A 27,533-nucleotide genomic window follows, 5' to 3' on the forward strand; every position below is an offset into this window, starting at 1 on the left:
CCATGTGGTATGTATTTCATTTTAATATAAATGAAAAGGTCATGATAGACATTCATTAGTACCCATATTTAATACCAATGACAGTTCAATGCTCAGATGTGTTAGTCACCTATGTGCTGCACTGATATACAAATAAGCAGACTACGGTGTCATGACACCACTAGTTACATCACAATAAATCCACATAATAAATGTTTCAGCCCACATTGCAGCAGAAAAAGAGACAGATTTTTTTATTGTTTCATACATGTATTGATGCATACAAAAATATTTCAGCTTAAGGCCTTGATATAAAGAAAATTATATCATTGAACAACTCATAATGAAATTGTAAATGATTGTCTTGTTAAAAGAGCTGGAATGTAGGTCTAGTTTTTGACTCAACATTACTTCAAAACTGACACCTAATAAAAGAAATGTTCTCATTTGGACATCCTAAAATAGTTCTCTCTCACATTCGCATCCCTGCATTAGTTCTTACCATTACTTAATGCATAGCATGAATAAAAACATGTGTAGCTCACATTGTACATTGTAAAATTTCAGCTTTATTACATTATATTTTGACAAATTCAGGGTGCCTGCATCTCTGAACTGAAACCTGAAGTTTCAGCAACACTAAAAGGTGATGTGTCTAGCTAATTTCATCAGAATAATGAATAAGGCAAGTCAGTTTTTACAGTGCAATTTCTTATGGTTGCTGTAAGTGACAAAGTAGAGCTGTCCTTCCTTCTAACAAGGTTTCCATTGATAAGGAGTTGTGCCCATAGGCTGTTACAATAAGAGGTTGAGTATAATTTAGCCTTGTCTGACTGACAGTTTCAGCACACCAGGTCTGGCTTACCTGGAGCACTAGTTGTCATTTCTATGTTTTGTCCTATACAGAGCAAGAAATGTGCACAGTCCTTGTTGCATAGGACAGGGTGATTAGCAGCTATCCACCTGTAATGGCTACTCAACATTTTATTATGTGTGTAAAAATGTTTTACCAATGCTTAACATAGCATATGCTATACTAGTCAAAGCTACAATAAATGTTTTGTTTGTTTGTCTGGAATGTGCTAAACTACATTATCTTGATGTAGAGACATACCGCCAAAGGCTGTAGTCTCGGCCCATTTGACAGCCTTTGCAGCTTTATAGAGATATTCCCTTCTGAAGATTCTCATCAAGCTACGACAAATAAACAAATCCAATGGGAAGACCATCTCAATTTCAAGGACTGGGCATCTGGAATGCCAGTCAAAAACAGGTTAAGGAAAAGGTCTGTAGCACACACACATACACACAAACAATCCTGTTACTACTTGATAACTGTGTGACAGCTGGTCACTGATGAATGTGAATAATGAACTAGGCAACATTCTGAAGTTCAACACATTTTTTAGGTCATGATTTCTTGTTTTCCCCACTGTTCCCACGTCTCTTGAATATAATTTTATTTCCTCTGTAGCCCATTGCATCACTGACTGTACTTTGTATTTCAACAAAAAATAAAATCTATGTTCTAAACACCAGGGAATAATGCATCATTGTTTTAGTGAATTACAAACAAGCACTTTGCACTTAACCATTGAGACACTTTCTAGTCTTCATCCAGTCATACCCACCCTCACCTCTCATTCATTTGTAAAGTTAACACTCATTCAGACCCATGTTGCAGTGGCACTGCCTCCATCATTGGAGCGTAAGCTGTAGGAGACTTGGCCTGACTTGTAACCGACTTAATGATATCTAAAGGCAGTGTCTCTACATTCTATTGTATGATAAAAATATACATTGCTACATATTTATTCATTTCATATGTATGAAATAAGCACAGAGAGCTGTGCTGTAAGCAATAATTGTGTGGTGTGTCTGTGTGAACAAGGGATTATTTTTGCACTTGGCAAGGTGAAAAGGTGTCTTTGGTATCCAAGTTTACAGAATTACTATAGGGATAAAACACCACATGTTCATTTGTAATTGTGGTGGTTACAGTGTGATGTGTTGTTTCTATGAAAGGTCAGTGGCTTAGTAGACTGGCGATTTAAAGCAAAATGTCTGCACAGTGTTTAACTTGTTTGATAGAAAGCACTGTGAAGGTTAACTTGGGATCACAGAACGATGCTTTGGTACTTGTTCATCTAAATGTACACAAGAACATAAAATCACTCCAAGAATATAGTGTAATAACTGTTTAAGGAAGTTATGTTGTAAGCTTTTCCCATGATATGGTTAACTTCCTCTACTATACAAAATGTTGAGATGCATATCTCCAATGGTATTTATATTATTGAATAAAGTGTAAAGCGTGACTGACCCCTATGTTTAAAGTGCGTCCTTTTAAGTCATGACCTTGAAATGTGGTCAGACCCTTTGTGATTTTGTTTGTACTTATCACTCCAGTCCTGACATACAGTGTTAAACACTAAAAAGTGTACATTGTCTTAATACCTATAAATTCAGACTTGAACAATTCCACATAAACCCTCCATAAGAAAAGAAGAACATCAACCAACGTACACCAGTCACAATGTTAGAAATATCCATCTAGGCTTTTGACTGATTTCTCTAAAGCAAATCAAAAGACTTCAAGTGTTCCAATAACACAGTGAAAATGTCTGCATGTGAAGTGGGTTTACTTGCTCCATTGTAATGATGGACCCTTCCAGTGGGTTTGGCATCAGTGAATTGGTGTGTGGTAGCTTTGTGAGACCAGAGGAGTGTGAGATCCATCACACAGGCATGTGCATCTCCGTATACTCGTCCTGCCCCTCCTTCTCATCAAATGTGGGCTCAGCCTCCTCTGCATCCAGCTGCAACCAAAACAAGACAAGTGGTTAGCCTACATGGGGCTCACAAAGGCTTTGTTAGAGACTAACATGGTCTCATTAAAGTGTTTGAATGTGTGTATGTTTACAAGGGTGTACGTTGAGCCCAGCTAAACTTGCTTTTATCTTTTCACTCCTACTTTCTATGTGCTGCTCAAGTAGGAGTCTTCACATTGTTATATGGTTTTGGTATTGAGATGCTTTTATCTAAAGTAAAACATTAGAATGACAATAGCAGTACATTTTACAAAGTTACAAAAGTATAAATGAATTGTACATTATCTAATGTACTGTTCTGTCAAAGCACACTAAAGTTGACTAAACTCCATTCCTCTTGTTCTGACTAACAGAAATAGTCCCCGGAGTGACTCACACACTGCATCTCCCGCGAGGTAAAGATCCATGGTAAGAGGAACATCTTCACTGGCACAGTGAGGATCAGGACAAAGGGGAAGGCGAGGGAGGCGGAAGTCGACATGACCGCCCACAGGGAGGCTAGACACACTATCTGGATCCCAGTGAACAGATGCATGCGCAGGGTTCTCACCTGAGGTACAGAAAAATATGGCATTTGGGTAATGTAGTCTATTTCATAAATCAGTAATTTCAGTAATCTAATTTCACACACTAATAACCCAACATGTAAGTTGTTTGAGTAATTGGTCTGCTCTCGTAAGTTCAGCTGAGGGTTGCTGACCTTGCGTACGTATGTGTGGTCGGGGTGGTACTTTGGGGGCATCAACAGCAGAAGCATCCGTTCTGTCAGCTGGATGCCATTGAGTGACATCACACCCATGTACAGGAAGATCCCAAACAGCACAGCTATGGGGATCTGGCGCAAGACTTCTCCAATGACGATGGAAAGACCTAGAAATAGGACGTGGAGGTGAGTGAAATACCAGGGGAGAGATTTTCTTAATCACTTGACCAAAAATATATCACAAACATTTAAAGTCATGGTTTTCAACCATGGTTTTGACAATCAATAAAAAGTTAATTACAGACAAAGACAAACATCAATGATGCTTTGGGGAAAAGGTTGAAAGACTACCAGTGGCACGTAATGGTGTTACAGTAGCACTACCGTATTGGAATAGTGACGTAGCTTCACGCTACCTATAGGCCTATTGCCGCTGAATTCGGACCCTAGATCTTTAAGCAAATATAAAGCAGCTGTCTAGTGACTTAAGTTTTGCTGCTGTTCCAGAATTAGAAAATCTAAGGTGACAGGTGGTTATCTGGGTCAAACTAACCAGGACCGGCCATTACAGGCATCTCAACTGGTGTTCTTTGACCACATGGAACAAACGGTCTTACCTACAAAAACAGCCACCAGGAATCCTGTCACTCGCTGTTCCTTCACTTCCTGTATGCGTGGCTTGTCGCCGGGGGCAACGGCCTTGCTCATGACTGTGAGAGCGTTGGCATGGGTGACAGAGCGCACAGTGGCTGCAGCCAACCACGGCAGCCCAAACAGCGACAGCACTCCACCCAGAGCCACGATGATCAGCAGATCCAGGTGAAATCCAGAGCCCTTTACCAACATCCGCTCCTTTTTACAGACTATCAAACTGGATGAGAAAAAGATGGCCAACACAGATGAGAACAGAGGGTAAATGATTTCAGAGGAGTAATATTAGCAGACGAAGCAATGGGAAGATGAGAGGGACAAAGTCGATGATACTGTCGGCCTCAGGAAATGTATTTCTCATGAGATCGTATGTATTCTGTACATTTACAGTCTGTACATTCTGTACAGACTCTGAGAGGGTTGGGTCTCACGTGGTAATTTGCGTCTCCATGAAGATGAGGATGAAGACGAGCACAGCAGGTAGAAGGCTGGCTGCCATCATCCAGATGGGGAACTGGCCATCGGAACCAAGGGGGTGGATCACCCAGCCACGCTTCTCTGGGCTCGTCACAGAGAACCCACTGGGCACGCTCAGCTTCTGCAAAACCATCAAACAGGCCAGCGGTCATCCATCTTGAGCTATGCATGTGTTTATATGTTTGAACTGAACTGTGTGCCATGCACTTGTGGCCTGAATCACTCACCTGTGTGTGGGCATCATCTATGCTGTTGTCTACAAGGACCATGATGAGGATGGATATGGGAACTCCAAAATCTCCGATGATTCTGCGGAGCTGAACCATAGTTCTGGTCAGGAAGAGCTAGCACAGAACATCTACAGTGTTACCAGAAGAATTATAAGGACTATACTTACGCTCCCAGGAAAGAAGGCACTGTTCTTAAACTTGCGCAAGTAGAAGGCGATGAAGAAAGTGCCTGACATGAGGACCAGAGACAGAAGTGCTGTGTTCGGCTCCCCCGGTGTCTTCCCTGGGCTGGATATAAGGCTGCTGATGCTACTGTTGAGGGATGTTGCATTTGTATTCTCCACTGTGCTGTTGTCAGTGTAACAGCGTTTTAGGGGGTGATCTTGGAAAATCTGTGAAGTGAATAAAACATAAGATCTCTCACTGATAAAAGAAAGTTTTATGAGAGTTTTATGAGATTGAGCTCTCAGTTAGGGTTGGGATTTCTTGCCTTGATTAGCTTTGAGAAGGTCTCGTAGATGAAGATGAGGGAGATGAGGAAGGCGAATATCTCCTGGGTGAAGCGGGACACAAAGCGCACCAGGAAACTGCCCTCGAAGGCCACCATTAGAACCACGATGATTATGAGCCAGAACCCAATCCAAACTCTCCCTGTGAGGTACTCCATGTCATTTGCCTTACAGAACTAGAGGGTAATGTCAAGAGGGAGAGATTTGCAGTGAAGATGCCGGCCAAACAGGGATTTTGTTTATCAGTAGAGTAGATGAGACAAAATTGTTACAGCGATGGTATTTGGCAGATAAAAAACAGCATATTTGGAAAACAAATTCAACCTTTGCCAGAACGATGATGAAATAAAATAGCCAATCGTTCTAACAAAGCTGCCGGGTGAAATTGTATATATCAGTTATAATGGTAGGCATGTTTCTAATTATTTGTTTCTTAAACAAAAACAAAAACAAATCGACAGAGCCACGTCTGTGGCAGCATGACTCACAGAGCAGAAGGCCTCCTCAAAGACCAGCAAAGGGCCAGAGAACCCGACCACCAGGAGGGGCTGGGCGCCCAGCAGAGAGAATAGCACCCCATGCACTGCTGTGGCAATGATGAGCTCGGAAACACCGATCAGACCTTCTGTCTTCTCACCTAGGGTTAGTAAGTAAATGAGCCTTGAGATGAGATCAAGACAGTCAATATCTGTAAAAAGACATTCATTCAAAACAGTGTGGGAATCCATATTTCCTGCTCTTTGACACCCTGCTCTGTTGATGTGTCCCACAGTCCTAATTAGCTCCTGTCTGAAAGTCAAATCATAACCATATGAATAAGATGCATAATGTTAATTAAAGCACAGAAAAAAACTTTGCAGTATTTACAGAGGTTTCATGTGTGCCTTGATTGGTTATACCGTGTGGAATAAAACCTTAGTTCAATTCCTTGACTTTGCCCTTTGCTTTTTTATCTGCACCATTTGGTATTAAGCCACTACGGGCCACTGTCCAGAGGTACGTCACAGTTGTTGGGGAAATGCTTGTGTCATGGAGCATCTCAGCAGGAGGAGACGGGAGTAAACTCATTTGAACAACACAAGAAGTGAAGAAGTGACAGTGCAAAGTGCCAGAGAGGACTCATCCGATCTCTACACTCTTCTACAGTGCCTCTCAGCGTCCTCTGAGCCTCACCTAGAAGGCCTCCAAAAGTAATGGCGGGAGACAGCGCAGCAAAGTAGATGAAGATGACTGCAGCCATACACTGGGGATTGAGGGCGTCTTTGAAGTCGCTGATGTACTTCGGGTAGCGGCGTTGCACATCACGGACCACTCCCCCAAACAGAAGGCCTGTCCGCTGCAAAGGGTCATCCCCCGGTTTAAAAGGTGGAAGCAGAGCTGGGAGAGGATACAAAGGAATATGGTGGATTAAAAAAAGACATGAACGGAAACCCATTTCTAATCTATATAATGTGCTATCTAGCATGTAGCAAACAAACACTCTACATGTTAAACATAAATGGGAAAGGGAGCTAGAAATAGAAATTAGTGAGGAGAGTTGGGGCAATATTTCCTTGCAAATACATAGAGTTACCAATGCTGGCATATGGTGAGAGTTCCAATGGAAAGTAGTCAACAGATGTTTTGGAACCCCCCATATACTTTCTAAAATGGATCCCAGCCGAACAGGTGCATGTTGGAGGAACTGTGGGGAAGAGTTAGCAGATCACTCCCATATATTTTGGAAATGCCCTGTCTTAAATAACTTTTGGAGGGAGATATTTGATTTCCTTGATAATATATTTGGCCTTCAGCTGCCTAGGAAACCAGTGTTGGCCATTCTTGGGGATGTTCCAGATGCAGGGATGAATGGCAAGACAAAATAATTATTACATATCCTTCTTGTAGCAGCCAGGAAAACAATAACACTTAGTTGGCTTAAAACAGACCCCCCAAAATGTGAGACATGGAAGTCAGTAGTTAAAGGAATTTACATAATGGAAAATATAACTTATAAATTGAGATTACAAGAAGCACAGTTTCTGGAACGATGGACACCATGGTTGGAACTGATGAAGGAGGATGGGACTTAGGCATATTTGGGAAACTTTTAATTGTCAGGAATATTGTCAGATGTCATGCTGTGCAAAGATGGTATATAATGGTAAATGTAGCAACTGGACTCAATGTTTCTGGACTAACCTTGTACATTATTTTTGGTGTGTGCATTTTTAGTTATTTATTTACTTATTTGTCTTTGGTGTGTGAGATATTTTTTTCTTTGTTTTGTTTTTCCTTTTTTTCTTTTTTTCTTTCCTTTTTGTTTAATATTGGGTTACCAGATGTGGTAAACAACTTTGGATTTGAAAACGAAAATGTCATATTGATGTATATGAATGTGTAATTTTACCCAATAAACAAAGTAAAAAAAAAAAAAAGACGTGAACTCTTGTAGAGTAGATTTTTTGTAGTTGGTTGGTTGGTATGCAGTATGCAGTAATATCCTTATCCTGTGGCCTGAGTTTGCATGATTATCTGAGTGCAACAGCATATGCATGAGTATTAACTTCAGCATCTGTTGTGTGTGTTTGTGTGTGTGTGTGTGTGTGTGTTACCCTTATCAATTGGACTCTTGAGCTCTTTGGCAAGCAGTTTGCCCTCCTGTTCCTGCCGCTTGCGGAGCATCTCCCTCTGGAAGCGCGCCACCGATCGCAGCAGCTCCTCGCCGCCCACCTCTGAGGGCGGCAGCACAATGCTGCAGTCCAGGAAGCTGTTGATGGCCGTCAGCAGGTCCTGTCGCTCGTCTGCCAAGTAGGCCGCCTCATGGAAGTGCTACAGAAAAGAATTACGGACCAAAACAGAGTGTGCAGTTGTGAGGAGACCGCACTCATCTCACTCTTGGTTGTGAGAATAGCCTCACTAACCTCAGCGCAGAACTGCCACTGCTTGTTTCTGAAGTGACTCCTCTACCAGTATATTTATGATACATGTACATCTAATTGTCTAGGACTCTAGGTAACACAAGCAGTGATCGTATGATTGTAAAAACTATTGCAAAATGGTAGTGGGACTTTCTTTTAGATCTTAGAAGGTTTTGTTGAATGCCCATTTTGTCAGACATGGATGATAATCCAGCATCTCACTGCGATGAACAGTTGATGACACTGTCAGACAGTTGAACTGTAATGTGCACGCACCTTGTCTGACATGAGCGTGGAGATGGAGCGTCCAATCTGGTGGTAGTCCATGTTGTCACTGGGTGGCCCCAGCAGCACAAACAGGAAGCGGACGGGTATGGGGACCTCCAGCACAGACTCCAGCAGCACGGCCTCCTGCAGCCTCACAAAGGCCATGGAGGGCTGGCCCAGGAAATCCACGCTGCCTGTGGTGGGATTGGCCCCATTGGTCAGCAGGAGCATCAGCCTCGCTATAATCATCACTGTCATTGCTATTGTCATGATTACCACCATCACTCAATTCACTACTATACGGTCAGCAAATTAATGGATCTTTCATGATGTGACTTTGTGACTTTGGCTCTGATGTTTGCCCTCTTCTCTCTATGGGCTTTTCAAATCTCAAATTTCAAAAAAACATTTCCAACTGACCCACAAGGACAACAGTGGCCTCCGCATTTTCTGGAATCTTCTCCAGGAGTTTGAGTTCGTGTTTGGACTTTGACCTGTGCATCCCCAGCAATGGAGGGTTTTCTTTCTGCACAAAAGCACAACAACATGAGGTAAACCGCCTGAAATAAACATACGAGGACATACACTTGTGCAACCTCTATCACACAGAAACTCCCAGAGAATGTTCAGACTTGAAGCTGAAGATGTACACACATCATGAACGTAACACCCAGAGAATGTTCAGACTTGAAGCTGAAGATGTACACACATCATGAACGTAACACCCAGAGAATGTTCAGACTTGAAGCTGAAGATGTACACACATCATGAATGTAACACCCAGAGAATGTTCAGACTTGAAGCTGAAGATGTACACACATCATGAACGTAACACCCAGAGAATGTTCAGACTTGAAGCTGAAGACATCATGAATGTAACACCCTCTACATCACACACACTCACCAACGCTATTGCATTTGCACCAGTCAGGTCAGATATTGTCTATTTCCTGACTGCATTAACTCTCAATCTCATCTTCCCTTCTCCTCTCAGCTGCTCGTACCTCGTTCTTCTCCATGTCGATGCGGGTGTCGATGTCAAAGGTGGTCATGCCCCCGCCCATGAGTGGGTCAGTGGCGCTGGGCTCGGGAGGGGCGATGTGGTTATTGCTGTGGTGGTGGACCATGAGGGAGCCAAGAGAGGCTGTTGAGAAGTTTCTGGTGAAGGAGCTGTGCTCCTTCTCATCACTCGGGTGACTGGGCCACGAGAGGGAAGCAGGAGAATGGGAGGAGCAAGAGGAAAGGAAAGATAAGATCAGTTTTTCATCTGTATTGTCCTTGCTTTTGTTTGTAATACAGTCATGAAACTCTACTGGTTTTCCAGTACCGGTGCGGACGGTTATAATTATTGTATAGTCACGGGAAAAAGCTCTCCGAGTTAGTTTAGGTGGTGTCCTCTCGTAGTGTGTGTACTGTATGTGTGCGCTGACCTGTGTTTGAGCAGAAGCGCGCGAAGGACGTTGGAGCGGTCCTCGACCCTGATCTGGTCAGAGATGATCATCTGCTCCACCACCTGGTGAGCGATGCCTGGCAGTGTTTTCTGGTCCAGGTCAAGCAGCACAGCACCTAGGGCAATACACACCAGCAAGTCACACACACACACACACATAAACACACACACACAAACAGCAGCACCAAAATGATCAATTAAGATTGACACTCCAGTGTCAACCTTTCTCTGCATCATATCATTATCACTGGCACACCCTCCCACACTAACCTTTCTCTGCATCATATCATTATCACTGGCACACCCCTCTCTCTTCATCTCTTACTCATCCATTCAGTCATTGTTTCTTTCATGTCCCCATTTTCTTGATTGAGTTGAGCTATTGGGGTACTGTGTGTGTGTGTGTGTGTGTACATAAATCTATGTTATATATTCTATTCTATGGTATATATATTCTATACGGTTGCCCTTCTTGTGGGGCTGACCGTGTGAGATGGTCTTGCGTAGTTCCAGTAAACTGCGGAAGGAGAGGGAGGCCACATGTGGCTTGCCCCAGCGGTCAGTCTCTTCCTCCACATCCTCCTCAAACTTGATCCAGCGAGCCGTCTCTCTCCACTGTAGCTCCTGGTTCTTGTCCATTACCAGTTCATTCAGCTCCACAAACACCTACGCACACGCAGATACCCAGTTATGTCCACTCACACCCAAACACAAATATACACTCACACATAAACACTCACATGCACACAAACACAAATAGATGTCTGTGGCCAAAATGGTGGAGAATGTTTGTAAGATTTTAAAAAGATCTGCCCCCATAATTGTTTTTTTTTTTTTAAGCAAATTCACTTTGTTGGATTAAATGTTTATTGCATTGTGACATTTTCCGTGTTGATGTTGCTATTTGACAAAATATTGATGCAGTCAGGATGTTTAAACTTCAATCAACTTGAACTCATGTGAACCCCATAGAGCAGAGACAAGAGTCTGTGATGCTTTGAATGGAACCTCTGATGCTGTTATTGCTCAGGTTCCCCTGCTGCAAGCAGCGTAGGCTCTGTATTTCCTGCTTCACAAAAGCCTAAACCGCATCAAACTCTCTTTTACTCTTATACTGGTCTCTTTTTAGTATTCCTTTGACATTTATATTTTATTTCACTAGAGTTATTCTACATGCAAAATCTCCTTCAATGTAAATGAATAATATGACCCAGGGTTACAATATAATCTCCAGTGATATCATGTTAAAACATACTGGTTATTACACATGCTGTGTTGGAGAAAATTCAAGTCACTGAGAGGTATGTTAGTGTAGCCTGCATCATAAAAGCATAATCATGTTAGTTTAACTTTTTAGCTGCACTACAGTGCATCTCAACTCACTTTCTTCCCTGCACAGTACATTACATGATGTGTAAAGCCAGTGCCATATCATAGTGAAGAAATAATATTAAAAACACGCATAGCAAAAAAGATCACAATGACACACCAAACCACCCAAATCCATGCATTGAGTATCAACTCAGCCCTATGGTACCTTCTGCTTACTGACCCAGAGAACTTTTGAATCCAATAGGCTTCTTCTGCTAAATCGACCTCTCCACTGGTAAAGGACCATGACATACTGGATTAGGTCAAGGCAGAGGTGTGCACATGTAACATCTACTAAACCCTGATTTAAGTCACATTAATTGGCAATAATGCCCTGACAACAGTCACAAGATGACCAGCTGCAGTGTGGTGCACAATGTTTCTTCAATGGTTCAAACAAATATCATTCATCAGTTCTGCAACCAAAGCGATCCACAAATTAATCTTTTAAGAGACTTCACGATCACAGTTACTCTACAGATTTTCCTTTGTAAGGTATCAACCTTATTGTTGTATGAACTGTTGTATGAACTGTTCTTCTGTTGTATCAGATTTGTAAGTGCAATAAGTGACACCTTTGTAGATACACCTTTGCACGCCTACACTCCTGTGCATCCAAGTGCTTGTAATCTAATCATTACTGACAGTTGAGTCCTGAACCCTGACCTGTACCACACCTGAGCAGGTGTGTCCGTTGGTCTCTCACCTCGTGTGGGGTGCGGTCCAGTTTACGGCTGCGGCCACTAGGCTCCTTGTGGTCTTTGCTGATGTGAACCACCTGACCTTTGGTGCTCTTCCTGACCAGATGACGCCGCACACCGGGCACATCCTCAAAGCGATGGCCTGACAGGAAGAGAAAAACAGAGACTTTACACAAGAGATGTTTAAGAAATGAAACTGAGACATTCTACTTTGTAGCCATAAACATCAGAAAAAGGATCCTGTCCCAAGATGAGGAAAACTAATTGAAACATATGTCAGCATTCTGTGGCACTCACCAAAACTCTTACTTCCAAAATGTGTTTGTGATTGTGTGGTTAAATTCCTGTGGGCTTTAAGGTTCCTCACAGAAATGTAAATCTGCCTGCATCAAAGTGACCAATTGTTCAATGGGGTTCAAATTAGCGTCACGCAGCACATGCATTCACAAACACACATTCAGACACAAACAATAGAGATATGGAAAAGCACTACAGTCGTGGGCGTCTTTGGACAAAATGAGCTGAATTCCAGCTGGAGTTTGATCTGAGGGAATGATATCACTTGATTCATTTTCAGGGGAGAGAACAGAAACAAACAGATTAGTTATATGCCAATTGTGGTGTTACAAACAATGTCATATATATCCTTTTTGCAGATTTTTAGGATGATATCCCTGAATAGTTCATTTGCAATGATTAGTTTATATTATAATAACAACGTCCAAATTAAGTAATGGGTTCTGCCTTAGGGTCCCCTGTATTTGTTCTTAACCTCCTAAGTAAATATCATTCTTCATGCATGTACAACGTAACCCAGCAACACCATCATGGTGGACATGCCCCCTTTGTTTTTTTTACCTGCTTCCAAGCAACAGGTTTAGCAGCAGGTATCCCACTTATGGGAGGCCCCTCAGCACCAAAGCCATTATTTAACAATCACCCACAACACACAGCAAACATGTAAACCCTGTAGCGTTCATTCAATATCACTCAGTGCCAATGTCAACAAATCCTTTATTCACACTGGCAGTGCCTGTCAGATGAACAACAGGGAATTTGAAGAACGGAAGTTTGACCATACAACAACAAATAGACACATGCTGTGTCTGTCAGTGACTACTGTGCTCCACTGCACTGTGCTCACTCCGATTAAACCAGTAGCCCTAAGCTTCTGTCAAACATACACACACATACATGCACTCAAACACCCCAAAAATATACCCCAACCTCTCTCTCTCAGACACACACACACACACACACTGTCTCTAGAGATGGAAAACTCAGAAAGTAAAAGTCCTACCATGTATTGGTTCTACCTGTGCACCTAAAACAGGTGATTTCACTAATTATCTCAGTTGAGCTAGTAAGAATCAGCATGTTTTTTACTGAAAGGTTGGAAGAATAAGTGGTAGGACTTCTACTACTTTCTGAAGCCGGACGTCCCATCTCTGTCTCCCTCTTTTTCTCTCGCGCGCACACACACCCACCAGCTCTATCCCACTCAGACACACACTCTCCCTCTGACATCCCATCCCATCCATCCCACTCACTCTTGATGCCGTCCAGGTCGACGGTGGCCAGCATCTGGGCCTCGCTCTCGTCCGTGGGCATGCGCTGGTACAGGGTGCTTTCTTGGGCCGTCTGGCTCCCGGTGCGGCGTCGCTCCTGCAGGTCATAGCTGCGGCCGCCGCTGGTTCCCTGACCTGCCAGAGAGCCCTGCCTGGACCCGCGCCGCTGCTGCTGGGGAGGGGGTGCCAGGGCCGGGGGGCTGTCCGGGGACTCCGGGGAGCTCAGGGGGAACACGCAGGGGTGAGGCCCCCCGTTCTGGCCCTTGGGTTTGCCTGAGGTGGGCGCCCCAACACTGTAGAGAGTAGGGGAGAGGAGGCAGCGGGTCAGTGATCGGATATTTCTATTCATTTATTTATTCCGAGGGAAATGTCGGCATCCTGTAGCACATACAGAACACACTGATGCAATATTGACAAGTGCAAGTAATGCGGTGAGATGTTATGGTAATATATGTACCATAGTAGTGGAAAAGGTGAACAGTGCAAAGCTATAAGCAGTGCAACAATAGAATTATTGTCTAATACAAAATGGGAAACAACAATGCAACATTAACTATACAAATATTTGTGTAGTTTTCGTCTGTTCTGCTTACTTGTATCTTGTATGTGTGTTGTGTTGTTCTTGTGTATATTGCTATTTGCATTTGTTTACGTGTGTGTGTGTGTCGTGGGATGGGATACACTAAGATGAGTCATGCGTGCATGTGGTTGAGGGCAGGATGAGCACTGACTCAGTAGTGGTGGCATCCTCTGGCACATCGCTGGTCCTGGAGCCCAGAGCCGACTCTGGTACAATGGTGAGCTGACGTGGGGAGGCACTGCCCTCTGACTTGCTTTGGGTGGAAGTGCTAGTTGGGTCCTCATCAGACACAAAGAACTGTTGGTATAACAGTCAAAAACACAATGCGTTAAAGAAGGCATTTACATCTATTTGTGCATAATGTGTGTGTGCAGTGTGTGAGTATGCAGCATACATATATGCAATAGTATATTAATTATTATACTGTGGTAATGATTGTATCTGCATTCAAACAATCTTTAAATTGCCGCCCTTCCTCTATGTGTGTTGTGTCAGTGTGATATAATATATTTGATTACCCACCCACACACACACACACACACACACACACACGCAAATATCCTACCTGCACCTCCTCTGTGCGTGTGTCTGTGTCCGTCTCTGTGGTAGGTGAGGTGGCGGTGTTGGTGTTGGCCTCGTTGTCCAGCCCGCTGAAGCCATCCTCTACGCCCTCGTCGTCCTCGTCGTCCTCCTCTATGGTGGGCGCGCCGGCCGTGCCAGTGCTGGCACTGCCAGTTGAGCCACTGCGTCGGCCCTTCCTCCTCTTGTTGCCTTTCTTCCTGCGGCCCTCGGAGGGCAGGTGCTTGGACAGCGGGTGGTGGGTGTGCATGGACGAGTGCCGGTGATCTGCAAACAGCAGCACAGCAGTACAGCAGCCACATTCCCACTTGTACTCCCAAGGCCACTAGCTCATGCAGTCTCTGTCATAGTTTAATATCTGCACACTTATCTTCAATATCTCCACAATTTCATTTAGAGGATTCAGAGCAGTATTGCCTCTATCCACTCATCCCTGGAAAAGTAGAAATCATGACCAAAGAATGTCCATTTTTGTGTTTGTAAATACTTGTAATAGATACTGATAATTCAACCAGGAATGGTAATACAAATTTCACTCTACCCAGTAAGCTTAATTCAAGTAAAGTGAGGAGAGAAGGAGTTGTATCATGCTCTTGATGAGGAAGACCCAGTGGGACATTAGTCAAACAGCAGGCGTGTACTGTAGGTTGGCCAGTACTCACATTCAAAGTCCTCCTCGTTGAAGTTGCGGTGCTGCTCCGATGGGAGTCGTGGCGGGGGCTTGAGAATTTGCTGGAAGCGCTCGACCCCCAGCGTCTTATTCAGGTCCCGTTCGTCCTCATCATCCCTGCGCCGCGAGGGAGGGGGAACTGGAGCCGGCTGGGGTCCAGCAGAGACACAGGAGCCCAGAGGAGACAGGTGGAGTCATAGTCTGAGACTGAGTGCTATGTGATAGGAGCATGGTCTCATGGATTCTAAATGTTTTTCTAGTGAGATATACAATACATTGGCATCCTCAGTAACACCATCCCATTTAAAAAAAAAAAAAAAAAAAAACAACTCAAGTTTCCCAGCTGTGCTAATTGTGGAAGAGAAGGCAGTGGTATGAATCAACACTAGAGGGAGACATGTCCGAAAAAAGGTGGCATGGCGTTGAGGCATATCACAGAAGCCCCCTGCTAAGTGTGCCTGGGTCATGATCACTTGATCATTTTGAACCTCATATCTGACTGTGCACCATGTACAGACGAACTGTGAAGAGGTGCACTTTCAAACAGTGGAACGTTCATACTGTTTCAGTTCAAGTTGCATAAAATGAGGAGTCATTTTAGAGATAAAAAAAAGCCCAGCAGCACACCACCAGAATACATTGCCACTAGTGGAGATACAGAATGTAAATGGCACAGAATTAGTGGGTAGTAGGAGGACCTTTTAGTCTATGAATCAAAGATGTGCAGATGCTAACTAAAGATGGTTTTCACAAATTAGCATCAGCTATAAATAGTATGATTCTTGTCTGCTATGTATATTGTATCTCTCCCTATCGAATTTCTGCATCTGATCTTCCCTATAACAAAACATGAGCTGTATTGACATTTAAATGACTCAGGCAACTAGAATTTACTGTACTGATATTCAGGGCATTTGGGGACTCAAGGTAAGCCTCTTACGGCAAAATACAGGCAACAGTGGAACACATTAAAAGTTCTGAACAATATGGCTCAGAAGACATAACAACAGTTATGACAGTTTTTACTCTCATATGGATCTGAAGAGCGATTAAGAACCTTTTCACACTATACAGGTCAATCTGTTCCACAGTCCTGATGATGAAATCTAAATCGTAAACACACGCCATGACTGATGCTGCGGCTCTGGAAAGGGGCGTAAACCTCCCCACTCCTGCTAATTCTGGTATGTTATCATAAGGGATTCCCTCAGGCTGGTGAGATCCTGTCCATCCTAATACCAATATGTTTTGGTAAGGGGCCCCTCACAGAGCACACAAGCCCAGAGATGGTCAGCTGGTCCTGGAGCTAATTTGAAAAAGGGAACTTGCCCTGACCAATGAGATGGTCAGTCTCTACCACACCCACAGCCACGGCCTCCTGTGCACTCGAGCATCGCTGCTATGTGTGCAAGCATGTCCACTGGGACACTGCCATATAGAGGTGAACAGGCACTGATTTGAGTGGATGTCTTATCTGCTGTCTTCATCAGAGTTGATCGATGGAACTCATGTAACACAGCCTTGAGGGCAACGTTGTTACCAAGGTCACTGAGATCCAGGTATCTTTACTTACACCATAAGAACCCCTTCATTCACTTTAGAGACAAGACTGTTCAGTAAGTGTACTCCAACAGAGTGAGATAGGGTTTTTAAAGCAACACCAAAGAACTTTTCCTCTGTCGCATGCACTATTTGTTTATCCAGCACCAGCTTTGCCAATAACAATGTCCACAGACAAGGTATAATGTGTTGCATGATTTTATGAAAGTAGGATGTATTGCGACATCGGATGCAAGTCAAATTTGTAGTTTCTCATGTCTCATTCCATCGAACTACAGAACCGCTACCCGATCCGGCAAACTTACATAGTGCGGTTATAGCCGATAGAGGGCCGCGAAGCGAATGCAGAAAGTGCCGTTCACCCTGTTACGAGTTGATGAACCACTGAAACGATTTTGGAAACATTATTTTAAGGTACAAAAAACTCTTTGGTGTTGCTTTAAACTAAACGTAGTTATACTATCTAGTACAATTCAATGATAACTACCGGTCCTCTCCCTCTGATAGGAAGTGTGATAATTCTCAGTGTTATCTGATGTTCTAACCCTTCCACTGGCCCAGCAGCCCCACAGCCAGGCGACCACAGAGCAGGGCTCCCATCTGATGAGGGCATAGCCATGGAAAGCACACACAAGAGCCGTGGGAGGCAGAACACGTGATAGGCCAAACACAGGGGAGGACGCAGCTCTCTCATCAGGGGCCTCTCTCACTCCCACTGTCTATGGCGACATCACTGTTAGATGCCAGATAAGTTGCCGAGCACAATGTGCCTGACAAAAATGATTAAACTAAACAGTAAATAGTAGATAGGACTTAAGCTTGAAACAAACTACATTTTATGATAAACCTATGAGTTGATTAACAGAAAAACAAAACCCATTGTGTGTATTCTTGAGTGGTCTGTTATAATATTTTGTTGGACAATATTACATTCTCTGAAAGGTTTACAATGCAGAAAAAAGGGTGTGTCTGTGTGTGTGTTAGTGCTCTTAGATACTCCCCACACATTGTATATACATTTCAAGGGCTACTGTGAAAACACAGTGTTCTCCCTACAGTAGTAAATGAGCATGTACACAAACATAAACGCACAGATCAACCAACCATTGACACCCCTGCCTGACTCTGTCACATCATGGATAACTGAGCTCAGTGTAACTTATACACCCCGAAACAACAAACACAGTCTGGGTGGGATTCAAAGACAGGGAATCCAATTCACTGTTCCTCAAAGGGTGAAATATAATGCTCTGTCTACCTCTACGTGTGCCCGTGACTTCCTGCCGAGAGAGAAGTCTTGAGTTCGACTTTCCCACAGAAATCTCTAGTGGGAGGTTGGCGTGATCTGGGATGTGTGTTGCCGTTGTGACTGTAGTTTCCCTCAGCATTAGTCACAACGGACTCCTGCTAGTTCATACGGTGCTACTGCGCCATACTGACACACTATACTGCTGTTTTCTGAGCTCTCGTGGGTACTATACAGCCAGGATATTTAATTTTCCCTCTGATTCAGAGCACACAGACTTTTAAGTCACTTATTTTTTCTGAATCCATGTGCAACTTCCCTCCAAATAATGGCTAAAATGCTTCATCACCTAGTATTCTTCCTCTAATGTTGTGAGTTATTGAGTTCTTCATACAGTGAACCCTGTTTTATCATATCAGGCCTATAAACAGCAAAAATGTAACTGTCAAAAAATTAAAAAAAGTCAATAGGAACTCCGATAAATCCATGAAGATTTGATTTGATCAGTAAGTAAACCACAGTCTGCAATCTGTTAATGAACTCACCTTGATTTTGAACAAGAAATCCATAGTGTTTTTTCCAGCATCAAATCCAAAAACAGAGATATGGATAGAACTACAAAACGCATTAGCCTGAGAATAATACTATGATGTGATTTAGAATATATTGGACTCCTGTGGGAAATGACGGAATAAAATCTGGAGGGAGTTGGTTTCTCTGGATCTCTTTTCACATGACTGAATCAGTTGGAGCCAGACAGGAAGTAGACAGGTCCAGTGGCTCAATGAAAAAAGACCTAAAATAAGTCTTCAAATCTCTCCACTAAGCACAAGGTCAGCTAACCCCTACCCGAACACACGCACGCATGCACGCACACACACACACACACACACAATTAGCAACAGCAACAATGACAGTCCGCCCTGGTTTTGGATCTACCTTTTAAAAAAAATCACAGGATCAGTGACAGGGGTTTTGGAGTGACTCTAATATCATGGACACTGGTATGTTCTAGTAGTGGCTGCCATGGTGGGTGACATGGACACTGGTATGTTCTAGTAGTGGCTGCCATGGTGACATGGACACTGGTGATGTTCTAGTAGTGGCTGCCATGGTGACAGGGACACTGGTATGTTCTAGTAGTGGCTGCCATGGTGACATGGACACTGGTGATGTTCTAGTACTGCCTGCCATGGTGACTCTCAGCAAGTTTTTCAGATGGACAAATAATTGGACTTGACCACACAGGGTAACAATAGAATAGCCATGACAACATCTGTCAGGTCTGGATAGGTGCACTTGCATAATAACAGCTTCCTCAGAACTCCCAAACTCATTGCTGCTCGGTCTCCATGGTGACTGGAAAGGAACACTTTCAGGCAGGACCATCGAGCATGCGGAGTGGGCCCGTGGCCGATCAATGGCCATTGTTTCACAGCGAGTGATTAGAGCTTCTCGTAATCCCAGAGATCAAAACAGCAATACAGGGGATAAGGAGCTGGACTTGCTGCTCCACTCCCACGCACTTGGACACATGCGACGGCTCACACAGACTTGACCCAGACATATAGGGACACACATGGACCCATAAGGTCACGTCACACACAACAAGGCACTCATTCACATGCACAGATCTACATGCACACATATTCACTCACACCTCAGCTGAACTTTCCAGGGTATCTACACACATACACACACTTGTGTGTATACAGTATAGACCTTGACTTACAAACACACAGTGTCTCCACCATCCACAGGACTGTGCCTCTCCGCAAACACCCTGTGAGCATTAGGATAAGTCAAAGCTGGGTTTAATAACATAAATCTGGAGAGGAATGCTATTGTGTCGGCGTCGTACCACCACATGTAACCCACAGTGGAGCAGTAACTTGGCCCCTCCACCGGACCCAACTACAAAAGCCTCTCGCAGTCAAAACTGAAGCCCATCACCATCACAGCCACAGCACACCAAAACAAATCACACACACGCACACACACATGCACACACACAACTCACCAACACAAATCACACATCTAACCACCACAAATCACACAAACATGTAGAAATACACACACACACACATACTGCACACACACACACACACATAGCCAAGCTACCATGGAAAAGCTACAAATCAACATAGAGTACACAGCGGTCTGTCTGCCTGCCCAGGACCTCAGCACCCTTGAGCCACAGACTCAGAGGAGCAGGGCAGAGCTGCAGCTGCAGCCACAGAGAGCTGCCTGCCAGGAGTGAGAGTGAAAGGCACAGCGGCACAGCGGCAAGCTGGGCTCAAAGGCATGGAAAAGTCACAAGTCAATATTGAGAGGGACAGCCGACAGAGCACTGCGATGGCCTCATAGGAATATGGAACAATAGGAGCCTGTGCTGCCCCATGTTTTTTTATTATTATTATTTCAAAGCTCCACTCATTGCCCTGGCAGGGTCCCTTTTGTCCAGATCCTGTGATGAGACAGCTTAATGTGTCAGACACCTCAGGAGTCACAGATGAATTGCCCGGTGGCTTCCTCTAAGGCCAGCCCATGCACCTGTTGAGGACGACTGCCTGTGGTGAGGAGATAAGGGAGTGACCTGAACAAACATCAGTCATTTTGTTGAAGTGTGTCACGCAAAGGGCAGCACAGTTCGGCTAAGTTCACTAGGTCACACTCACACACACACACACACACAAACGTGGTTGAGCTTTCTACCAACTAATCTTAAACAAGCACGTTTTAGTTTATCCTCTACCAAACGGTTGCCAACAAAGTTTATGGTTCCATGTTCTAGTAGCTTAACAGGAAGAGCAAGGCTCTGACATCACCACGGTGAAGAGTTCAGTATTCAGAAAGAGCACACATACTGGATGAAATGTTTGGATAACAGCTTCAGCTAAATGATTAAACCAAAATGCCATCTCTTCCTGCTCTGGTTGTGCCAGTTGACAGCACAAACACTTACCAGGTGTCCGGCGGAGCCCATGGCTGCCTTGGTATCGTTGCCATCTTGCGGGTCAGTCATCCTGGGCAATGCTCTCTGCGTGCAGATGCGGGGTTTGTGTGGAGTGGAGAGCAGACTTTAGCCCTTCTCTTTTTCTCTGGGACTCAGCGCGGAGCGTCTGGGCACCATAACCTGACAGAGGGATATCAAGCATACAGCACACTGAGCAAAGAACTGTGCCTCACTCGCACTTATCACACATGTCAGAAAAGTATCATCACCCAAGACATCTTTTTTCCTGGAGGACTCAGATATGGGAGCCTGGAGCCTGAAAGACCTTGATGCACACCATCTCAAGGCATCAGCAGAGATGACTAACATGGCTCATAGGAGATTACTGTGAAAAAAGGAGCAAAAGTCCCGGAATCGGAAGCACAGTACACACATACTCTTGCTAAGAGACTCCCGCACCTGTTTCAGTCATTTTAGTATTAGTACTACTTGTTCCCTCTAATAGACACATTCTTTCCTGGTCATCACATTGGAATGGGTTTGAGGTAGACACAGCAGAGGTGAAAGAGTCCTATTTTCTGCAGTGTGGGCATGTCTTATTCTGGGCATCTCTGGTTCACTGAGGCTAAAAGGGGCTCTTTCTCCCACCATGCTCCTGTGCAGGGATGCATGAGTAGAATTTCCATCATCAAGGTCACTACTGCAACTCCAATGTCACAGCCTCACTGTCTCCAAGGAGCGGAGGAAACCATGCATAATGATACTCTGTGGCCCGGCGTGTTCCACCTGATAATGTCAAGCGTGGCACTGGGTGACAAACGTGGACAGCAGCGCATTAGGGAGGGTGACTCAGGTGAACTGAGGCGTGACTCGGCAGAAAAGCTGGGTGGGACGAGCTCATCATATTTCTTACTGACAACACCAACAACGCTATGTATTTCTGAGCTATCCACCAGGGAAAGTCAAAGAGGATATTGTTTTTCCTCTCTCTCACTCACTCTCTCTCTCTATCTCTCTCTCTCTCTCTCTCTCCCTCTCTCTCTCTTTCATCAAACAAGAAAGGTGAAACATTCAAACATATAAGCTACTCATGCTGGCATTACATTCCAACCTGAAAAAACCTGATATCATTAGATGTAGCCATACATTTCTTTGTAACCATGGTGATGTCCGACAAGGGCAGAATGTGTAAATATATCTATTGTTCAAAATATTGGAAAGCACTAACCAGACAAGGAAATGAGGACGCTTAGTCATATCAGAAACATCTAAATCATGGATTAAAGGAAGGTCCCAGTTTATAAGAAATTACAGTGTCTCTCTCTCTCTCTCTCTCACACACACACACACACACACACACACACACACACATACACACACACACACACGTGTGTACATGTATGAAAGCCACTCATTGGTATCACTGAATTCTGAACTCAGGCATGGGAGGCATATGTTTTGTTTTCCCCTCTCAGGTGGTACAGCACCGTTATCTGACCAGTCAGCCAGCCCGGCTGGCCCTGTGTTTCCCAAACACTCCTGCCTGGCGTGCGTATCAGCACCGGCCCACACAGAGAAGCCCTGTGTGATGCTCACATATCAACACAGGTCACCATCACAGCCCAGCCATCAGTCTGGCCTCCATCTTTTAGAGACATGGCTAGTTAAGGGACATTTATGTATTGCAGGGGAGGCCACTGACATAAACAGGTTGTCACTATCAACTAGAAGTCTCTTTTTCCATTGCTGTTTGAATACAAATCTCCACCATGGATAAACGACTTGTGGTTGTTTGTGCGTCATGTTGTGGTATTGCAACTCAAGGTCATGAGAAGGACAGTGATTCAGCACAGTTTCCAATCACAGTGAGACTCACTCACAAACATTTAAATGGGTCCCAGAAGCTAACCGCAAAGTCTTTTTTAGTTTGCCAGACAATGCACTATAAGTATTAATAAATCAAGCAATCACAATAAACAATACAGTCTTGACATTCAGTATGCGTACAGATAGTACAGGACCTCTTATCTCTCTACCCCCCCCCCCCCCCCACACACACACACACACACACACTGCCCATGGCGATGGTAAGAATGCCATAGAGGCTGTGTGGACTACTTTGTGGGCACACCACTTTAAAAAGCGCCCTGTAGCTAAATAAAGCTCTGAGGTTTATCGTGCACATGGTGATCTCTCCCAATGCATAACTGACATGTCTGTGCACAGTGATTCCCCATAGGACAGAGACGCTTCATCAAAGTCCTGACTCCATGACCGATGACGGGAGGGCAAAGATCAGAAGAAGAACTTTCATTTCTCCCTCTCGCTCGCCACATTCAGAATGCAGAAACAAGTTACTGGATCATAACTGAGTTACGCACCAGTCCAAACAAAAGTCATCGTTACTGTCACGTGGATGCCATCTGTAACTCTAAACCATGTCAGCACTTCCCCGCTCAAACGCACACAAACATGGATGGGGAGAAAGAGGGAGGGAGAGAGGGATAGAGAGAGGGAGATAGAAAGAGAGAGGGAGAGAGAGAGAGAGAGAGAGAGAGAAAGGAGAGAGAGAGAAAACATTCTTCGAGCTCCATATCCACAAATGGCACACAGGCACACGGCGCCTTTAATCAAATTCCTGTTGGACATCTCACATAATCCTTATCACTTTAATCCAATAAAGATGAAGGGAGAGAGCAGAGAGATTCAGTGAAAACACTGGAAAACACTGCAGCCTTTCCCCTCAGTGAAATCACCCCTTTAAACAAAGTTCTCTTAGAAGAATCTGGTGAGTCAGACACACTTAATATTCTGTCTTCCTCTCAGGAATGAGATTCTGTTTGACTGAGAGCACGGCCGCTGTGCAGGACACGCATGGACAAGGAAATAAGAGGACGCCACGGAAAATCCAGAGACGCGCAGCCAGGGAGGTCAATGAGAACACCAGGAGGAGGACGAGTCGTGCCTGCAGAGCAGCCGGCATTGACGGCAGGACGACAACGGTTGCTACTCGACAAGAGCGACAGCTGCAGACTACCCTCCAGCCACCACAGGCAGGAGAGGGGGGGGACAGGGAGAGAGAGCGAGGGAAAGAGAGAGAGCGAGAGAGAGAGAGAGATGTCACTTACCTTTGAGTGCTTACTGCAAGGAGTCTACAGCCACAGCAGTCATCGTAAGACAACAGCAATACCTTCCTGTGAAGCCGGGAAGATGTGAAAGAGCAGCAAGAGGAGGGGAGAGAACAGAGAGAGAGAGAAGGGGAGAGAGAGAGAGAGGGAGCAAGAGACTGCTGTTAGAGGCTGTATCTCACTGAGCTCTGCTGAAAGACTCTACTTTTCTCTCTGTCACAAGCACACCCTCTTTCTGTCTCCACCTACCCCTACCTCACCCCAACACACACACACACACACACACAGACAGACACACTTTCTCTACACTCACAGCCTTAATAGAAAGCCCAATGATAACTCCCCACCCCCTTCCAATAGGTTTCCTCTAGCCCTCTGACAAACATGTGACCATTAGGACATGACTCGACAGTACAGCCCCAACACTTGACTGAGAGAGAACTCAGACACAGGACTCACATAGCCACAGTCACACACTTAAATGTCCCCAATGACACCCCCACGGTGCACAAAGCCAGTCACAGAAAGCTGCATCACAAAACCAGTCCGGCAACAGTGAGCCCACTTGAATAGTAGACAAAATCAAAAATCACTGAAAGATGGAATAGAGTTCAGGAGAACGCATGTGCTGTGCTGTACTGCTCCGACTGCCTGGAAGCAAAAGGAGAAGTGAAGTGGAAAATGTTCCTGCCTGCCCCAGAAAGTCATCAATCTTTGGCTCACATGATAAATATAGAAACATATTTTAAACAAGAAGCAAGTAAACAAATAATGGATAAATAACAAAAGATTTAAAGCCCTGTGACATGTGAGTGTTGAACCATGTAAACTGTCTCAACTCAACAAAGATCATTCAAGTGCCCAGGCAGTGCCCAGAATTACAGCAAAGGATCTGTTGAGGAACCATGGCAGATATACAGTCAGCACAACCTTGTCAAACACTGTTTTTTCAACTTTATTCCACATGCTCAACTAACCCGGTCCACAGAGACTTGGAGAGACTGGTTGTATGCAGTGTTCCCTAATATATGATTAACAAAGATCTTACGTTATATTCATATCTCTTTTTATTTCATGGGAATTTGGCCTATACATTGTTATTCCATGTAATTGTGGATATGGTCAAGCTCACACAACCTTTTTAGAGTTAGTGGGTCTGTACTGTATGTGATGGTCTACTTCTGCAAGACAACTCTAATTTTCTGAAAACATTTACAACAACAACAGTGAAGGCTGGTTTCCTGGTAGTTGTAGTGGAGTTTACAGTAAGTCCTCTGATACTGTGTGTGAAAGTGGATAAGTGCAGAGTCACACAGACTTTATGGATAATCTCAAACCCTGGTCAGTCACAATCCCCCCAAAATACAGAAATCTCTCTGAACACTGAAAGACTGTTTACATAACAACCATATAAAAGCCAAAAACACTCATAAAAGGGATTAATATTGGTTCCTCTCACGTTAGGCTCTAATTAGTGTAGCCACTAAAGCTATAGCCATATTGAGAATGTCTATAGGTCAAAAGGCCTGGGTATATTTGTGAAATTGAGCTCAAATATTTAATCAAATTAACTTAAATCTTTAATTTAGGAAGACTGCAAAAACAACTGCAATCCTTCTCAAACATCTGTGGTTAACTGGTGGGAATGCATTGAATTCCAACCCACATTCTGGAAGAGAAACAACATTCTAGGGCCAAGTCAATCAACACTTAAGTGTTTCATGATCACATACAGTAATTACAGGGTTTTAAAGAGCATATCATTTTCAACTGAATGAAAACATCTTTATTTTGATTAAATATATGAGCATGTAGTCAAGGTACATGGGGCTAATAATATTTTGCTTTTAAGTTAGATAATAGAGCCATGTGTATCCCCACTGTGATTTGGCCATAGGCTATGTGGGTATGCTACACTGTATACACACAACATGTATCCTGTATTCATGTTTAATATCCCCTCCTTAGTCATTTATGTATACAGAGTTTGATGTCTTAATAAACAAGATTATTATGTAAAAAAAAAGATTTAATGCAAAGATCTTACTTCTGCCTGATTTTCTGCCCTTAATCCTCATAGCCATGGAAATAAATGGAACCAAACACTGCATGATCTGATCATATTGCACATCTATCCTGCTTATCTCTGTGTCAAATCGTCTGGCCCCCTACAGACAGCAGAAGGCCACATGCTGTGCATGGACAGCTGCCTGGCTTGGATGCTGTGATGCTGTGTCTTCAGATAACTTTAGATACTGCCACTCTCAGGTAACCAACCATTCCTCTTGGGGTCACTGTGCTGGAATAAATCTTAATAGAATTCCAGAAATCTCTCTAGAATCACTATAGCGTTCGCCTGTTACTGAATCTCAGACTTTCAAACTAAGACAAACAAATCAGCTCAACTGAGGTTTAAGAAGCATTTGGCAAATCTCTTCAAATAGCCCTTTAAAACTCATTGTTGGCCCAAGTGCTGTAGGCCACAACATGGTAATTATTTAACTTGATAAGTTTGAGAGTAAAATTCCTATCCATATCACTGCTAGAGAAAAATCATTAGCGGATAATTAGGACCTTAAGTAGAATGTAAAGAAAATGAAAAGTGCAGTCAAACTACCACTGATGCAAGGACAGAACCTTTGCATGAATAAAAAGTACAAAACATTATTAAATGTTTAACTCCACTGTCTGAATCATTAAGTAGTATTCTATGTAGTACAGAAAGACATCCTCAAAGCTCACCTGTGTGTGAACATCCAATCTTGGTTTTCACCAGTGAGAAAAGATAGGCGATCCGGTCTGATAACGTGTTATACAGCAGGCCTACTTCTGGAGCCTTTCAAGGCAGAAGTGGTGTCTGTCCTCAGATTTATGCGTCAGCCTGCATCTTTGTTGAAACAAGAGTGTAGACGACAATTCCATGAGCTCTATCACAAGAGCAGTGGTATGCACAAGGTAGCGTAGACATTATATAAGAGAGAGGGGAGGCGTGTGTGTATGTGTGTGTGTGTGTGTGTGTGTGTCTAAGAGTGAGAGGGGGTTGTGATGGGTAGGCGACGGAGCCTGTGTGTGAGAGAGCTGGGGATTAATTGGTCAGCGTTTAAATCCTCCGGGAAGAGGTGGGTGACCAAAGAGAACAGAACAACATCGCAGTCACATTCCACAGGCGCTACACAC

At 43.9% G+C, this 27,533-nt stretch overlaps 1 protein-coding gene across 3 annotated transcripts; it reads right to left on the reverse strand.

Annotated features, from left to right (window-relative positions):
• On the reverse strand, positions 1 to 27,210 carry slc4a2a (solute carrier family 4 member 2a). 3 transcript variants are annotated; one of them, XM_042100341.1, is made up of 25 exons: positions 27,099 to 27,210; positions 24,357 to 24,422; positions 21,238 to 21,408; positions 15,459 to 15,615; positions 14,783 to 15,063; positions 14,369 to 14,514; positions 13,620 to 13,930; positions 12,075 to 12,211; positions 11,535 to 11,600; positions 10,483 to 10,663; positions 9,978 to 10,113; positions 9,552 to 9,744; positions 8,968 to 9,073; positions 8,557 to 8,741; positions 7,975 to 8,191; positions 6,554 to 6,757; positions 5,869 to 6,017; positions 5,362 to 5,556; positions 5,039 to 5,263; positions 4,869 to 4,958; positions 4,596 to 4,762; positions 4,131 to 4,384; positions 3,511 to 3,680; positions 3,187 to 3,360; positions 1 to 2,798 (listed from the first exon to the last, which is right to left on the reverse strand). In XM_042100341.1, the coding sequence occupies exons 3-25, from the start codon at positions 21,295 to 21,297 to the stop codon at positions 2,718 to 2,720; spliced, it is 3,885 nt and encodes a 1,294-aa protein (XP_041956275.1). In that variant the 5' UTR covers positions 21,298 to 21,408; positions 24,357 to 24,422; positions 27,099 to 27,210; the 3' UTR covers positions 1 to 2,717. The 3 variants fall into 3 exon arrangements, with proteins under 3 accessions (XP_041956275.1, XP_041956285.1, XP_041956294.1); XM_042100351.1 differs by lacking the exon at positions 27,099 to 27,210 and having other exon boundaries at positions 11,550 to 11,600; positions 24,357 to 24,596; XM_042100360.1 differs by lacking the exons at positions 11,535 to 11,600; positions 27,099 to 27,210 and having other exon boundaries at positions 24,357 to 24,595.
• Between the last annotated feature and the right edge of the window lie 323 nt (positions 27,211 to 27,533).

The sequence above is a fragment of the Alosa sapidissima genome, chromosome 1 (assembly GCF_018492685.1).
Source record: "Alosa sapidissima isolate fAloSap1 chromosome 1, fAloSap1.pri, whole genome shotgun sequence".
Classification (NCBI taxonomy): domain Eukaryota; kingdom Metazoa; phylum Chordata; class Actinopteri; order Clupeiformes; family Clupeidae; genus Alosa; species Alosa sapidissima.

What these genes read in the sequence shown, in the direction of transcription:
- slc4a2a (XM_042100341.1), bottom strand. Translation starts at nt 21,297, where the DNA reads ATGACTGACCCGCAAGATGGCAACGATACCAAGGCAGCCATGGGCTCC. An exon ending in CAACGAGGAGGACTTTGAAT is followed by an intron (nt 15,064 to 15,458) that starts GTGAGTACTGGC and finishes TGCTGTTTGCAG; the next exon opens with ATCACCGGCACTCGTCCATG. An exon ending in TAGATGATGCCCACACACAG is followed by an intron (nt 4,763 to 4,868) that starts GTGAGTGATTCA and finishes ATGGTTTTGCAG; the next exon opens with AAGCTGAGCGTGCCCAGTGG.